The 15,416-nt window shown below is 52.8% G+C and overlaps 1 protein-coding gene across 3 annotated transcripts in view; it reads left to right on the top strand.

Annotated features, from left to right (window-relative positions):
- The window catches only part of TTC7A (tetratricopeptide repeat domain 7A), a 119,647-nt gene that overhangs the window by 55,857 nt on the left and 48,374 nt on the right, over positions 1-15,416 (top strand). For all 3 annotated transcript variants that reach the window (XM_081595946.1, XM_081595948.1, XM_081595947.1), the window contains 3 exons: positions 1,430-1,567; positions 3,091-3,174; positions 7,366-7,470. In XM_081595946.1, the coding sequence (XP_081452072.1) occupies positions 1,430-1,567; positions 3,091-3,174; positions 7,366-7,470 (327 nt within the window). The remainder of the gene's footprint in view (positions 1-1,429; positions 1,568-3,090; positions 3,175-7,365; positions 7,471-15,416) is intronic.

Raw genomic sequence — 15,416 nt, 5'->3', positions numbered from 1 at the left:
GAGGGGGCAAGAGGTGGAAGGACGCTGGGAGCGGCCAGCAGGAGCGTCTGCCCAGAACCCAGCTTTACTTCAGCTCAGGCACAGCCCTCAGAGAGCGAGAGAGAGAGAGTGTGTATATGTGTATGTGTTTGTGTTTATGATTAGAGGAGACATGGGGGACCCAGAGCATCCCCGGCCTGCCTTCCACCCTGTCAGGATCCCCATGACCCCTGTTTAGCTTCTCCTGAGCGCTGTCCCCAGGATGTGAGTGTACAAGAGGGGGTGGGACCACAGGCCACAGAACAAGTGGGTCCCCAGTTCCTGATGGGGGGATTTCAAGCTTGGGTTTACAGCGCGCCCCCTTCAGATTGTGCAGACTCACCCACTCCTAAAGCAGGTTTTCTCTTGCCCCTCCCCTCCCTGAACAGTCCCCGGCAACTTTGAGCTACTGGACTCCTGTGTGCCGGATGCCAAGCACAGAGATCTTGGGTTGTGGGGAGGTTTCTGAGAAGGACAGAGGAGAGTTCCGTAGTGGGAAGTCAGGGACAGGGTCTGGGCGGGACACAGGGGTGATGGGAAGGAGGTATAGGGGTCCTTATCAGAGGGACTTGGGGGCACCTTCAGAGGAAAAGGGCGCGCAGGGGCCACCACCCAAACTCTAGTCCTGTGAGTCAAGCCGCAGAGCCGTCCCCCAATCCTGTCAGTTCCCAATGTTATCTGAAGGTTGTCCTGTGAGTGGACAATTACACACACACAAGGACCGTCCCAGAGGACAGCTGGTCTGTGCCCTCAACAATGCCAGTGTCTTGGAGACAGAGGAGGGCCACGGGACTCTTACCGGTGAAAGGAGGCACAAGAGACTTGGTGCCTGCCTGCAGAGCATGATCCTGGGCTGGATCCTGGTATGACAGCTCTTCCATGAAGGCGTTGGTGGGACGGGAGGCAAGCTTTGAAGATGAGCTGCTCTTAGAAGACAGAGGGAACAGCGTTCCATTTCCTGAATTTGGCATTTCTGTTGTGGTTATAGAAAGAATGTCCTATTTAGGGATGAAAGTCCAAGTTGCCTTAACTGACTACCATAACTACTGCTGCTGCTGCTACTACTACTGTTATTAGAGAATCAAAGCCACTGTGGTCCATGTTACCAAGTTGGGTTTACTGCTGTTGTACTACTGTTCTCGTGACTTTTCTGTAGGTTGGATAGCTTGCAGAATAAAACACTGAAAATCAGGAGCAGGGGCTCAGGACTGCTCCATCACCCCAGCCTGGGCTATAGGTAGAGGGTTTGCTGTCGTGGTGGTGGGGAAAGGCTCTGGCTGGCTCTAGGAGTGTGGCCTGGGTCAGCAGTGAAAGGGTGAAGGTCACTGGGCCTCAGAGGCAGGGGCCCTGTGGAGGCAGGCACCTGTTTATTCTCTGTCCTCACTCTTTTCTAAACCGTGTCTCCCCACAGGCCACTCGGGATGTGGTGCTGAGCCGGGCACCGGAGCAGGAGGAGGACCGGGCGGTGAGCCTGCGGAATGCGGCGGCCATCTATGACCTGCTGAGCATCACGCTGGGCAGGCGGGGCCAGTATGTCATGCTCTCCGAGGTACAACCCCCTCCCCTGGCCCTCCCCTGCCGCCACCAAGGGATCCGGCTCTGTTCTTGGGAGACCCAGCACAGAGAGGGGCTGCCCTTCACTGGCAGGGTGTATGTGTTTTTTCAAATGTTTCCATGTGTTTTTTTCCTTTGAAAGAGCACGTGGTGTTGTATAGAGAATCCCAAGAGGATAATTATCCACCCCTCCGTTTCCCCTGGAGGTGATGCTGTTCTGTGACTGCCTCTCCTGGAGGGGTTCTGAGCTGAGAGTGGTCGGTCGCCTGTCTCTCACCCCCTCTAGGATGAGCACCCCCATTATATTGGGCAAACCCTACTGGGGCAGCGCTCCATGGGCTGGACCCAAGGGGTGGTCCTGCTCCAGGATGTGAGGACCAGGGGCACAGAGCTGCCCCTCTCTCCTGCCCTCCCCCCCCCCCCCACACCCAGGGTGAATGGCATGTGCACGTATTTGAGCTTTCAGATCTAGGCTGAGATCAAGGGTGGCTCTAGGGCCCTGGGCTTAGGTGGCCCTCTCAGCAGCAGATTCTCTGTCCACGTGTTTGGGAGGGCTCCCGAGAGGAGGGGCAGTGACACCCGCCGAGCCCTTGCTTACACCAAGGCACCACAGGAGGTGCTTGGAGAGGTTACCATCTTTAGTATCAGGAGATAAGTGGTCTCTTAAGTTAGCCAGTGAGGAGGGCGAGGCCCGGTCAGGTGGTTCTGCCCAGGTGCAAGGGGGTGTGTTGAGTCAGCCTGGGAGACCCAGGCCACTGAGCTCTGCAGGTGCCTGTGTGTGGCCCTGTGCCCCTCACCTCTGTCCCCTGCTCGCCTGACTGGGGCCATATGGTGAATCCTGGCCTCATGTGCTGGCTCTGCCTCTGTCACCTGGAACCACTTCTGTTACTATCAGCTCTCACAGGTAGCCCCTGACTTGGGGTGGCCCCGATCAGAGGGCCAGGGAGCAGATGGTTTTTCTTGATGGTTGTAGAGAAGAGCAGAAGGAAGCCTGTGCATTTGGGCATCATTCTGTACACGGGCTTCAGAGTCAGTAAAACTTGCAACTCTGGCAAATCCATCAAGTCCCAGCTTCTTCATCTGTGAAATGGGGGTACTTAGAGAAGCTGCCTCACTAAGTTGCTGGGAAGAGTAAATGAGTTCATCCATGTAGAAAGCTGAGGAAGGTGCCAGGCATAATAGAAGAATTGTCAACTATTATTTTTATTGGATGTTTACATTTTGAAAGCGCTTTCACGAATCTCATGTCATTCCCTTTTCCCTGTTGCCCTTATGTGGTGTTCACATGATATGGTGGTGGGAACCGAGGGCCAGAGAGGGTGAGAAACTTGTGCAGTGACACACAGCATGCTGGTGGTAGAGACAGGCTGCCCCTGGAGTTCTCTGACAGGAACCAAGTGTGAGCTCTGGCTGCCTCCAGAGGAAGTGGCTTGAGCAGTGATTCCTGGGAACGGTGTGGGTGAGCCAGGGGAGGGAGGACCCCTGAAGGGAAAGTATTGACCAACTCCCTCTTTGCAGTGCCTGGAGCGAGCCATGAAGTTTGCATTCGGAGAATTTCACCTCTGGTACCAGGTGGCCCTCTCCATGGTGGCCTGCGGGAAGGTAAGGCCCAGGGCGTGCTGGGGGCTGCACACTCCCCCTCAGATGGGGCTGGGAGCTCCACTCTCCACTCATCCCTCCCAGAGGCTGGCAGAGGGTGGGGCAATGATTCAGAAATATTGTCCCACAACTGATGTTAATCTCCAGGGAATGAGGGGCACGAAGGGTTGCCCACAGACTCCTGTGTGAACCTGGTGTTTATCTGTGAGTTACGACGGGGCCAGGTGTATAGATGTGAATCTGTGGATGGTTTTCTCTGAGTACATGTGCACGCCTGGGGCGTTGCAGCATTTCTGCCTGTGAGCTGGCTGGTGTGATTGCCTGAGACAGGCATGGACGTGGGTTCCCAGCGAGGCGAACAGTGTTCCATTGGGGGCTGCATTTCTTCTCACCCGGGAGTGTGGCAGCAGGAAGGACCTTCTTGCAAATCCAGAACTTCCCTGGGAGGGAGGGGTTGAAGGGTAGAGCAGAGCAGAGCACCCCTCTTCTCCCAGGGAAGTGTGTTGGGAGCTCTGCGAGGTGGATGTGGCTGGGGTGGTCAGGAGGAGTTCTGCCCAGAGCAGGGCTGACCTTATCCAAGTCTCCAGGAACTGTGTTTGCCCTCCACCACCCTCTCCCCAAGCCCTCTCCCTGCACCCACTGGTTTTCCCTCCCATGAGAATCACACTTACATAAGCCTCTATTCTCAGCAGTGACATGAAAGGAAAACCTTTCCGGAGCTGGGTGCTGAGGGTGTTGGGGCTGAGGATGCTACGAATGCAGGAAGTAGGGAGGCTTGAGCTCACAGATCGTTCCAAGAGCTATAAACACCCAGAGCCCATTTGTGGGGCTGAGGGAATTCCTCCCCCCCCACCCCCAAGCCATTTGTGCCACCTGCTCTTCCAACCCTGCAGTCGTCTCCAAGGAGGGTCCTCCTGGGCTTGCCAGCACCCTCCCAACCCCCCCTCACTGAAAGGAGGGTATGCTTGCCAGGTTCTGGTGAGGAGAGGGGGAAGAGCAAGTGCCTCTTCTGACAGGTGGGAAGGGGCTGGAGAAGTACAGCCAAGAATCAAGCAGGAGCCTTCTCTGCACCCTTGTTACCTTGCCAAGCATTTTTCTTCCCAACCTCTTCCTCTTCCCTCATCATCTTGGCCACCTCACAGAGCATCCTGTAAGTCATGACGTGATGTGCCCTGGCTATGTGCTCAGCAGGGTCTTGTTGAGGGTCAGAGGGAGCTCAGAACACAGATGGGTTAAGGCCTAGGGGAGGAAGAAGAGGGGCTGGGGCTTGTATGGAGCCTGGGTAGGTAGCTAATGATGGCATTTGACAGCTTTTTTCTGCCTTCAGGAAGCAGAGAAAGAGTCTCTAGTCTGAGTATGGTCGGGGAGGAGAGGCCCAGGGCTAGGTCTCCACCCTTCTGTGGGTCGTGGACCACTTTGAGATGCTGAGGAAAGCTGGGGACTCCTCCTCAGAATGCACTGCTGTCAGAAGTTAGCTTTAATTTCTGGGGGTGTTCCTGGAAGGCCCCCGTTTCAGGAGAAAGTGTCACACCAACCTGGGAATTACGGGGTCTTCAACCCCATTATTGATAAGAGCCAGGCTCAGAGAGGTTCAGACGCAGCCTGGCACACCCCAGAATCTGGGGAGCTGGTGTCATGGCCTGGCTCCTTCCCAGAACAGCAAGGTAGACACAAGAATGGGCTTATAGGCAGGAGGTTGGAGTGATCAGTGAGTGCCTCGTGCATGAGGCCCCACAGGCTGGGTCACACCTACACCTGGGTTTAGTGCAGCAGGAGATTGCTCTGGATGCAGGCTCTCCATCCCCACCCCTCAGGAACCCTGTACACCGGCTCAGCCTGCCTGGTTAGCCCAGGCAGCCCTGGGAAGAACGGCCAGACCTTGTCCTTTGCCAGGAGCCTAAGGGGGGAATCCAGGTTCTGTCCCTGCAATTGTGTGCAGAAGGTGAGGCCAGGCGGATATGAGTATATCCGGCATCTCCACCTGCAGGAAGAGAGGACAAGTTCCCTGGCATGATTTAGGTCGCTTCTTCTCTTGGTCTCCTCAGCGGCTGCGTTGCTAGGTAACCAGCATGACAAAAAAAGAAGAAAAAAAAAGAGCCGGCAGCTCTGACCTAGGAGTCCTCAGATGGCTCCTTAAATAGCAGTGTTTCCTGGTCCAGGTGGGGGTGGGACATGGAGGGTCGGGGTTAGAGAAGTCTGTGTTTCAGGGATGCTGAGGTCAGCAGCCAGGGAAAGGGCAAGGCTTGCTGGGGGCTGGGGCAGAGGGGGCCACAGCGAGGGGCTGGGAGCAGCCTGCAGAGGAGAGGGTCTAGGGAGAGGGGGATGGCCTGGCACCTCCTGCCAGCCCTTCGCTGGCCTCTCTCGCCCCAGCCCACACCAAGTACACCCCTGCCCCGCAGGCCCCCAGGCTCCCAGCTGGTTGTATGCTAACACTCGCTTGGTCTCTTACCCTCTTCTTTCCTGAGAGAGCAGTGGGGTGGGGCTTTGTCCTCTCCACCCAGCCTTTCTGTGGGTCTCTTACCCCTCCCAGCAGGGACCCCACAACTCCCAGTGCCACGCTTGACACGGAGCAGGCCTGAGGCTGAGACACATGAAATTGGCCTAATAAGCCTGAGCCCAGAGCCCAGGGAAGTCTGTCACATCTGGGCTGAGAAAAGCTCTCCTTTCTCCGTGGGGAAAGGAAAGGCAGGTAGAGAAAAGCGGGGGTCCAGGGTAGACACAGACCAGTGGGGCCCTAGGTCTGTGTCCACTAGTCTCCATACTGTGCTGTGGACAGAGAGCCTTCCAGAGTCCCCATGTCCCTCATGGGGCCTCTGGAGTACCAGGGAAGATAAAGCTAACTAATGGTGGCGAGCTGGGCCAACAGTAGGGCCCAGCTTGTGGGAATTGTAGTTACACACACGTGCACGCCTGTGTGCACGTGCATGTGTAGGAGGGAGATGGAAGCCTCCTCTCTGGCCAAGGTAGGCAGGATAGGGCAGTGGTTACAAGCTTAAAGTCAAACTCTTCAAACCCCAGCTCAGCCATTTATAGTCAGTGTGGCTTCAAACACACCACTTCTCTGCATTTCAGTTTCCTCATCTGTAAATAGGGACAGAGTGAAACAGGAGGGAAGGGGGCAGGGACAGTCTTTAGGATGTGATGAAATAGTTGGAATAATCCTCCCACTCATTAGCCTATAGAGTTACCCAGCCCGTTAAAAACTAACTGTGCCATATTTCAAGGGTGCTCTCTCTTCTGGCCCATGCTCTGTCTATGGAGTGTGTTTCTCCCTAAATAAATCCACTTCTTACCTATCACTTTGTTTCTGTCACTGAATTCTTTCTGTGATGAGACATCAAGAACCTGAGCTGCATTAAGTCCTGAGACCAGGTGTGTGATCTCAGTTAAAAGACCATAGGTTCAAGTCCCAATCTGAGTTACATGGTTTCAATAGCAACCTACCTCATAGGAGAGTTGTGAAAAATAAATGACTTCATATTTACAAAGCACTTAGAACAGAGGTCAGCAGACTTTCTGTAAAGGGTCAGAGAGTAAACATTTTTTACTTTGTAGGTCAAACAGTCTTCGTGGGAACTATTCCACTCTGCCTTTGCATCATGAGAGCAGCTGTAGGCAATACTCATCTGAATGGGTGTGGCCAGGTTCCAATAAAACTTTATTTACAGAAGCAGGCAGAGGGCCACATTTGGCCTGTGGGCTGGGTTTTGCTGACCCTCCACACTTGGCCATCCTCAGCATATCTGTGGCCCCATCTTCCATGGCTTCTTTCCTGCTTCTTTGACAGCCTTTTTGCTCCCGCCAGTCCCCATGTGGGTTTATCCTCTTCTTATCACCTGTAAACAGAGTTTTGAACTCAGAGGTTTGAGAGAGTTTCCTTCTACCTCTAAAGTTCCTGTGGTTCACATGTGAATTCCTTTTGAAGAGTTTCCCTGTTTTTTCTCCTTAGCTCTTGTTACATCACCTCTGTCAAGGGTCACAGCCTCCATTTTCCAGATGAGGAAACAGACCCGGGGGGACTTGCTTGCCACCACCGCCTGGCCTCCTTCCAGTGGGCCTCTTCCTGGCTTGGGAGGAAAGGGGTGCAGGGCAGGGGCTGGCCGTTTGGGAGGTGCCCCCACTGAAGGCAAGAAACACCCAGTCTGCTGCAACCCAGGGCTGTGAGTGACCGTGTCGCCACCCTTTCCCCTGCAGTCATCCTACGCTGTGTCACTGCTGCGGGAGTGTGTGAAGCTGCGACCCTCGGACCCCACTGTGCCCCTGATGGCTGCCAAGGTCTGCATCGGGTCCCTGCATTGGGTGAGTGATTCCGGTGGCAGGGCCCATGTCCTGGCAGCTTCCTGCAGGAGGGTGGTAGCAGGTGGGTGCATCTTGCTGTGTGTGGAAGGGGTGGGGGAGTGGAGAATGGCTTCTGAAAACTCCAGCCTTTATCCCCCAACTCAGGGTGGTGTCAGGTTTGTGCTTCAGCCTTGACTGTCTCCAGGGAGCCAAATGTGGAGTCAGAAGACAGGATGCCCCCCACCTGCCCAGCATAGGGAAAGTGAGCAGGACCTTGGGGTTACCTGGGCTAGCCCACCGTTCAGAATCGAAACCAGCTCTGGGCTGGACGGGAGGGTGGTCTCTCTGTCGGCCACCTCCTTCCCTCTGGACTCCAGCACCCAGTCCCTGCCTTGTGCTCGAGCTGCCTGCTTACTACTCTCTGCTGAGGCGGCTGAAATAAAGATGACCTCAGCGTTTGCCCTCTCCCCACAGCAACTTTCCCTCTAGGAGGTCAGCAGGGGGAGTGGGGAAGGAGCCCTGGCCCAGGAACCCAGAGCGCCAGGCCTCACCTGCTGCTCCCCTCGGCCTGGGGGATCTTGCAGCGGCACCTCTGCCCAGCTGTCTGCTCTCACTGGGAGCTCCTTTGCCCACATTCCTGGCTTCCACAGGCCCACATCAGCCTCCTACATCCAGGCCGTCTCGTTTCCACCCTCTTCAGCAACTGGAACAGTGCAGCGTCTCTCCCATATGTTGGCTTTCAGCCCCACCTACATTTCTCTTCAAGCTCAATAAGCCTAGTTCCTTCATTGGCCCAGTGTCTCCCAAAGGGGAAGCTTCTCCCATACATGTCCCTCCCCTTCCTAATGTCCTGACACCCCTGCCTGCCCTCGCTGTCGGGTGCCCAGCTTGTTCCAGGGCAACAGGGGTTAGGTTCCAGGTGCCTCTGGCAGGTGCTTCAGAACTAGCAGCCTCTCCAACTCCTCCAGCTCTGGGGAGGGAGATTGTGTGTTCTAACCCTTCCCACTAAGTATGCTGAGGACCCTCTCAGAGGGGCTTCTGCCTCCCATCTAGTGGGCCTCATCCTGGCTCTGCTGCAGGGACTAGCTCCCTTGCGTTGAGGGTAGGAGGCTGGGGAGCAGCACCTTTCCCTCTGTTCCCTGGTCCTCGGGTCCCCATGTATGACGTGCGAGTATGGCCCTGCCTTGGCCCCACCCGACTGTGGGAGATAGGGGAGGAGAAAGCATGGCTTTTGGTCCCAGGCTTTATGATGTCCCATAAGACTGATCTGTAATAGGCTCTCAGCATTTGGAGGAGGCAGCGTGATGAGGGGGTTAAGAGTTTCACTGTTGTGTGGTGTAAATGACGTAAGGTCAGGAGAAGGCTGGACAGGTCAGGGAGGCCTCCAGGAGGAGGGGGCCTTGGATGGGGCTCAGAGGTGGTCCCTTCTGTCACAGCTTGCTTTCCTCAGCCTCATGGTTACTGGGGAAATAGCCTGTACCCCAAGTGTTTTTTGGGAGACTTTTGACATCTTCCACCCTAGAGGATAGGGTCCCCTCTGGGTGATGTGTGGGTGCCAGCAGAGTGAGGACCCAGGCTGAGCACAGCAGCGGCGGGTGGTCATGTGAGCCAGAGGATGCAGAGGGTGGGCTTGCTGATCCCTAGCTCACAGCCCTGTGTGTTCCCAAGGCTCCAGAGAGGGGCCTCAAGTGCATCCCTGGGACGAAGCCCAAATACCCACCTCGCCAAGGGTGGGTGGGGAGGGCATCTGTGCTCCCAGGGGCTGCTGGCTCTGAGGCGGCTGTGGGTCCACCCAGGCAGTGCCGCCCTTGCCAGGAAGCCCTAAATTTAGGTCTTCCCGCTGCGGAGGAGCTGTTTCCCTTAGCAGTATAATGACAGTAATTATGTGCATTCAGATTACATGGTAATAAAATTAGGATCCAATCAGTCCAAATTGAAATCAGATGAGTTGGGAGCAAAGTAATCAATGACAACATAAATAGAAAAGCCCAAAAGGAAACTTCAACACGCAGACTTGACATCTGAATCGGGGAGGAGGGTGAGCCATTTAACCTTGGCTGAGAAACATATTTGGGTTTGGGGGCTGGTTTAAACTAGGGTTTAAATCGGGTCCGGGCTAGAGTGTGGTCCTGCTGTAGGGCTGGGGTGGGCTTCTGGCAGCCTCCTTCCTGGAACCTCATGTTCTCTTCCCTTCCCTAAAGCCCCATTTATACCTGCCTTGGACACTTCGCATGATGCATTGCATCTCCTGTTGCACGTGTTTCTTGAAGGCAGGAACTCTCTCTTCTCTTTCTTGAAACTGCAGCCCGGAGTTCATGCCGGGTGCTGATTGGATGGATCCTACTTGGCAAGGAATTCTGCCTTGTATGGTACTTGCCTTTCCATCTAAACAGGAAGCTTCTTCACATACTGTGTCTCATATCCTTAGCCCTTCGCCCCCACAAAGAACCCTGCACATAGTAGGTGTTCAGAAATATAGATTGACTTTGGCCCCAACTGGCCGGGAGGGACAGGCATGGGAAGTCTGCATTTGGTTCACGGGCCTCCCTGGTCCCTGGGTTGGTGCTGGGCTGAGAGCAGGCTGTGCGTGGCCAGGGGAAGGGCGGCCCACGCTCTCTGTCCTCAAGACTCTGAGCAGGAAGAATGGGTCTGACAGGCAGGCAGAGGGACGCTGGTGCTGGTGGCAAGCACAGATCCTGAAAGGCGTCTGATGCCACCTCCGTCTCCTGCCTTCATGTCTCTTCTGACTCACGTCAGCCCCCAGCAGGCCCAGCCATTACCCAGCCAAGCCCCATGAGCAGGGGATGGAGATCTGGGGGTGGACAGTTTGGCCCAGGTGGCAGGAAGGGAGGCTGAAACTGGGATTGGAAAAACGAGTTGTGCTGGGTGAAAGTGGACTAGCTGGCCATGTGCCAGCCAGAGGTGGAGTACCTGCTATCCCCATGTCCTGTCCTTACGCCTAGAGCTAATGTCCCTGTGCCCAGAGCCAGTGTGGGATGCTCCAGGCTGGGTCTGAGAGCAGTATTGCCCAAGTGAGAGTGGGTGATGAGGGGCCTGGGCAGAGGGACCTGTGATGTCCCAGGGTTGAGAGCACTGGTCCTGCCATTTATTCTGAGTGGAGGAGGGTGTCGTGTCCAGGCTCTGACCTGGTGACAGCAGTGGGGCAGCCTCCTGCCTCAACATGGCAGTGTCTTGCCAGGGTCCCCAGCAAATTATTTGAGGCAGGAGAAAGAGGAGCTGTAAATATTTTTTCATATCCCTGCAAACAAAATTAGTTCTGGTGCTGCTACTGCTAAGTCACTTTAGTCGTGTCCGACTCTGTGCGACCCCATAGACAGCAGCCCACCAGGCTCCACCATCCCTGGGATTCTCCAGGCAAGAACACTGGAGTGGGTTGCCATTTCCTTCTCCAATGCATGAAAGTGAAAAGTGAAAGTGAAGTCGCTCAGTCGTGTCTGACTCTTAGCGACCCCATGGACTGCAGCCTACCAGGCCTCTCCGTCCATGGGAAGGCGGCTAGGGGATTGGGTGTGTGTGTGTGTGTGACACATGGAAGGAGAGGAGGTTGTGGAACAGAAAAGCAAGCCATGCTTGTTTTTTAAAAAGTCTGTGGTGCTGTCCCTCAGCCTCTTCCCCTAAGGGCGTGGATAGGATAGTGGAAGGAGCGCAGGCTTTGCAGGCTGAGAGGATAGGGTTCAAAGCCCTGGCCTCCCACTTAGTAGCTGTGTGACTCTGGGTAAGTAATTTACCCTCTCTGTGCCTTATCAGTAACCTGGAGATACTTGCATCTACCATTACAGGGTGGCTGTGGCCCCCAGAGCTGAGCGGTGTCCCTGCTTAGCACATGGGAGGTGCCTGGTCAATGGCAACCATCCCTGTGATGGCCCCTTCAAATTAGCAGCCTTGCCTTTGTGGTTTTGCCTTTGTTTTTTGAGATGTAGGGGTAGGAGGGCCAGGAAGATGGATTAAGTATTTTAGAGTCCAGAAAGAATGCCAGCTGTCCTGCCTTGAGCTTGTGGAGATGAGGAAGAGTACCTGTTCCTTCCAGGAAGAAAAAGTGTGTTTTGGGGAGAGCAATTGACAACAGGTCCTGGACCCTGTGGGAAGCGACTAAGGGCAAACTGGAGGTGCTATTTAACCAGAGCTTTGCCGGTTCACGAATGACCTTCCTCTGGTTCCCTGGGCAGGAGGAAGGGATACAACCAGTTTGGCGCCTATGAGATGAACCAGGTAGCCTGAGCAGGAGCAAAGAGTACAAGCCAGGAGCCTGACTGTGCGGGGACCAAATTAGGAGAACTGGAGATAGGCAGGAACTTGGAAAAGCACGGCAACACTTTCCTTACTTACAGAAAGCAAAAGCAAAGGATCAAAATGCTTCCTTACATCCTTTTCCTTACATCCTTTTCCCCAAAGGGTCACAGAGGAGAAAAATGAAGACCCACAGAGGGCAGTCATGAATCGAGCAGCTCTGAAAGACCTAGATATAGGCTCAGAAGACCTGGGTTGAAAACTTAGAAAAAGTTCTCCCACTTACTAGCGGGGTGACCTCAGATGGGTCCCCTAAGTGCCCTGTACCTCTGAACCTCAGCTGTGAGAAACCATTCTGTCAGCTGGCCACTGTGCTATGACGCTCCGGTGGGCACCCAGCTGCTCTGGAATTGCAAGGGAGGACGAGGGGATCTCCTCCTGGGTTTCGTGGCAGAGTTACAGCTAAAAGAAGTGTTAAAAAGCAGTGCACGGGGACTTCCCTGGTGGTCCAGTGGTTAAGAATCCACCTGCCAATGCAGGGGACAGGAGTTTGATCCCTGGTCCAGGAAGATGCCACAGAGCAAATAAGCCCATGTGCCACAGCTATTGAGACGGCACTTTAGAGCCACTGCAATGAGAAGCCCTCTTGAAGCAACAAAGACCCCGTGCAGCCAAAAACAAATAATTTTTTTTTTTTTAAAAGCAATGCAGGAGGACAGTTGAAAGCTTTGGAAACCCCTCACCCTAGAAGTATTTTGACGAGCAAGGAGGGCACAGTGCTGTAACCTGAGCAGATCTTACTGAAGCAGGGGCCGCAACTCTAGAGCCGTTAGCTGTTCACTGTGGAGGCCACAGGAGGAGGCATGTGGGGATTGGGAAGGGCAGGTGCGGTATCAGATGGCTGGGTGGTTGTAGATGGGCAGGCTCTGGGCAGCTCAGTCAGCAATTTGCTTTTCACGTCATAGATTGAGACCTACTACTGGGTTATGAAATAGAATCCTTTTATAAAAGGAATAGAGAATAACACAGAAAATATCTGAGTGTATTACCCACAGTAGAAGTGAGTACTGTGACATGGCTAGGTGGGTGGTTACAGGTATGTGTGTTGCAGACCGTGGCGGAGGAGGGGTCAGAGAGGTGGACCGACCTGGCACAGCTGACTGCAAGGAGACCCTGTTGTCCTTGTGTAGAGTCAGTCCTTTTCTGTGATTAAGGGTCACACCAGAGACAGCAGGCAGACAGTGGTGTCCCCTCTCTGAGTTCCAGGAAGGTCTTTGATGCCACTTCCTAACTTGTCAGTGAGTCCATGTAGCTCAGCATGTCCATAGGGGACACGGACTCTACCCAGATGGCACCTGCCACCTGTATTAGACTGAGACTTAAAAAAATTCTGGAAAATTAAGCCAATTATAGATCTACTATCACAGCTAATAGTAATAGTAGTAGTTTAGGTTTCCTCAAGCATTGCTCTGAGCATTTGTTGTGTCTTTATTTTATCATTCAGTCTTCCCCACAATCCTGTGAGACCCAAACCTGTTATCCCCATGTTACAGAAGGAACTGGGTCACAGCAGAGTGAAGCAACTTGCCCAAGGTCATACAATAAATAGCCAAGCCAGGATTTGAGTTCAGGAAGCCTGGGCCTAATGCAGCTGCTAGGCTGTCCTGATCTTTGCATGGAAAACTTACTCAGGGACGTGGAGTGATTCTGGATTTAGGTGGGTTTATCACACTTAAGAGTTTCCCTGATATCTCAGTTGGTAAAGAATCTACCTGTAATGCAGGAGACCTTGGTTCAATTCCTGGGTTGGGAAGATCTGCTGGAGAAGGGAAAGGCTACCCACTCCAGTCTTCTGGCCTGGAGAATTCCACGGACTGTATAGTCCATGGGGTCGCAAAGAGTCAGACACAACTGAGCGAGTTTCACTTTCACTTCACTTCATCACACTTAAAGACAAAGGTGGGAAAACAATATTCTCAAGGGTTTTAGGATTCCCACTCCTGTCTTAGATGAAGGGGAATTGTGCATTATGTATTTATATTTAAAATATATATTTGGGGATTTTGTTGATTTTTAATGTGACAGCATTTTCCCCTTTGGCTAGCTAAAGTACCCATGAATAAATATATGAATACTGTATATTATCATATTTAATAAAATTAATAGTATTTCTCTTCATTCATAATCATCGCTTTGACTCCACATGGAAAAAACTTTTGTGCTAGGTTCAGTTCAGTCGCTCAGTCATGTCCGACTCTTTGCGACCCCATGAACCGCATCACACCAGGCCTTCCTGTCTATCACCAACTCCCAGAGTTCACCCAAACCCATGTCCATTGAGTCGGTGATGCCATCCAACCATCTCCTCCTCTGTCGTCCCCTTCTCCTGCCCTCAATCTTTCCCAGCATCAGGGTCTTTTCAAATGAGTCAGCCCTTCGCATCAGGTGGCCAAAGTATTGGAGTTTCAGCTTCAACATCAGTCCTTCCAATGAACACCCAGGACTAATCTCCTTTAGGATGGACTGGTTGGATCTCCTTGCTGTCCAAGGGACTCTCAAGAGTCTTCTCCAACACCACAGTTCAAAAGCATCAATTCTTCAGTGCTCAGCTTTCTTTATAGTCCAACTCTCACATCCATACATGACCACGGGAAAAACCATAGCCTTGACTAGATGGACCTTTGTTAACAAAGTAATGTCTCTGCTTTTTAGTATGCTGTCTAGGTTGGTCGTAACTTTCCTTCCAAGGAGTAAGTGTCTTTTAATTTCATGCCTGCAATCACCATTCAAAATCTACAGTGATTTTGGAGCACAAAAAATCAAGTCTGACACTGTTTCCACTGTTTCCCCATCTATTTACCATGAAGCGATGGGACCAAATGCCATGATCTTAGTTTTCTGAATGTTGAGCTTTAAGCCAACTTTTTCACTCTCATTCACTTTCATCAAGAGGCCTTTTAGTTCTTCACTTTCTGCCATAAGGGTGGTGTCATCTGCATATCTGAGGTTATTGATATTTCTCCTGGCAATCTTGATTCCAGCTTATGCTTCCTCCAGCCCAGCGTTTCTCATGATGTGCTCTGCATAGAAGTTAAATAAGCAGGGTGACAGTATACAGCCTTGACGTACTCCTTTTCCTATTTGGAACCAGTCTGTTGTTCCTTGTCCAGTTCTAACTGTTACTTCCTGACCTGAGTATAGGTTTCTCAAGAGGCAGGTCAGGTGGTCTGGTATTCCTATCTCTTTCAGAATTTTCCACAGTTTATTGTGATCCACACAGTCAAAGGCTTTGGCATAGTCAATAAAGCAGAAATAGATGTTTTTCTGGAACTCTCTTGCTTTTTCGATGATCCATTGGATGTTGGCAATTTGATCTCCGGTTCCTCTGCCTTTTCTAAAACCAGCTTGAACATCTGGAAGTTCATGGTTCACATATTGCTGAAGCCTGGCTTGGAGAATTTTGAGCATTACTTGACTAGCGTGTGAGATGAGTGCAATTGTGTGGTAGTTTGTGGTGGGTAATAGTGCTCAAAAGTGCTGTTGGCCACGTGAGAAAGTGGTACACTGAAGCCTTGTGGGTTTAATTTGAGACAAATGCTGACACCACGCTCAGAGACCATTTTAAACTATGTGGGCAAGGCTGACAAATACTGGCCAAGGATGGCTACTAACCTGGAGTCAGAGTGGACCGCAAGTTGGAAAATCTAAGGATGTATGTT

The sequence above is a fragment of the Giraffa tippelskirchi genome, chromosome 4 (genome assembly GCF_054371585.1).
Source record: "Giraffa tippelskirchi isolate mGirTip1 chromosome 4, T2T-mGirTip1v1.2.pri, whole genome shotgun sequence".
Taxonomy (NCBI): Eukaryota; Metazoa; Chordata; class Mammalia; order Artiodactyla; family Giraffidae; genus Giraffa; species Giraffa tippelskirchi.
The sequence above is the reverse complement of the archived record's forward strand: the minus strand, read 5'-3'. Positions and strand labels throughout refer to the sequence as shown.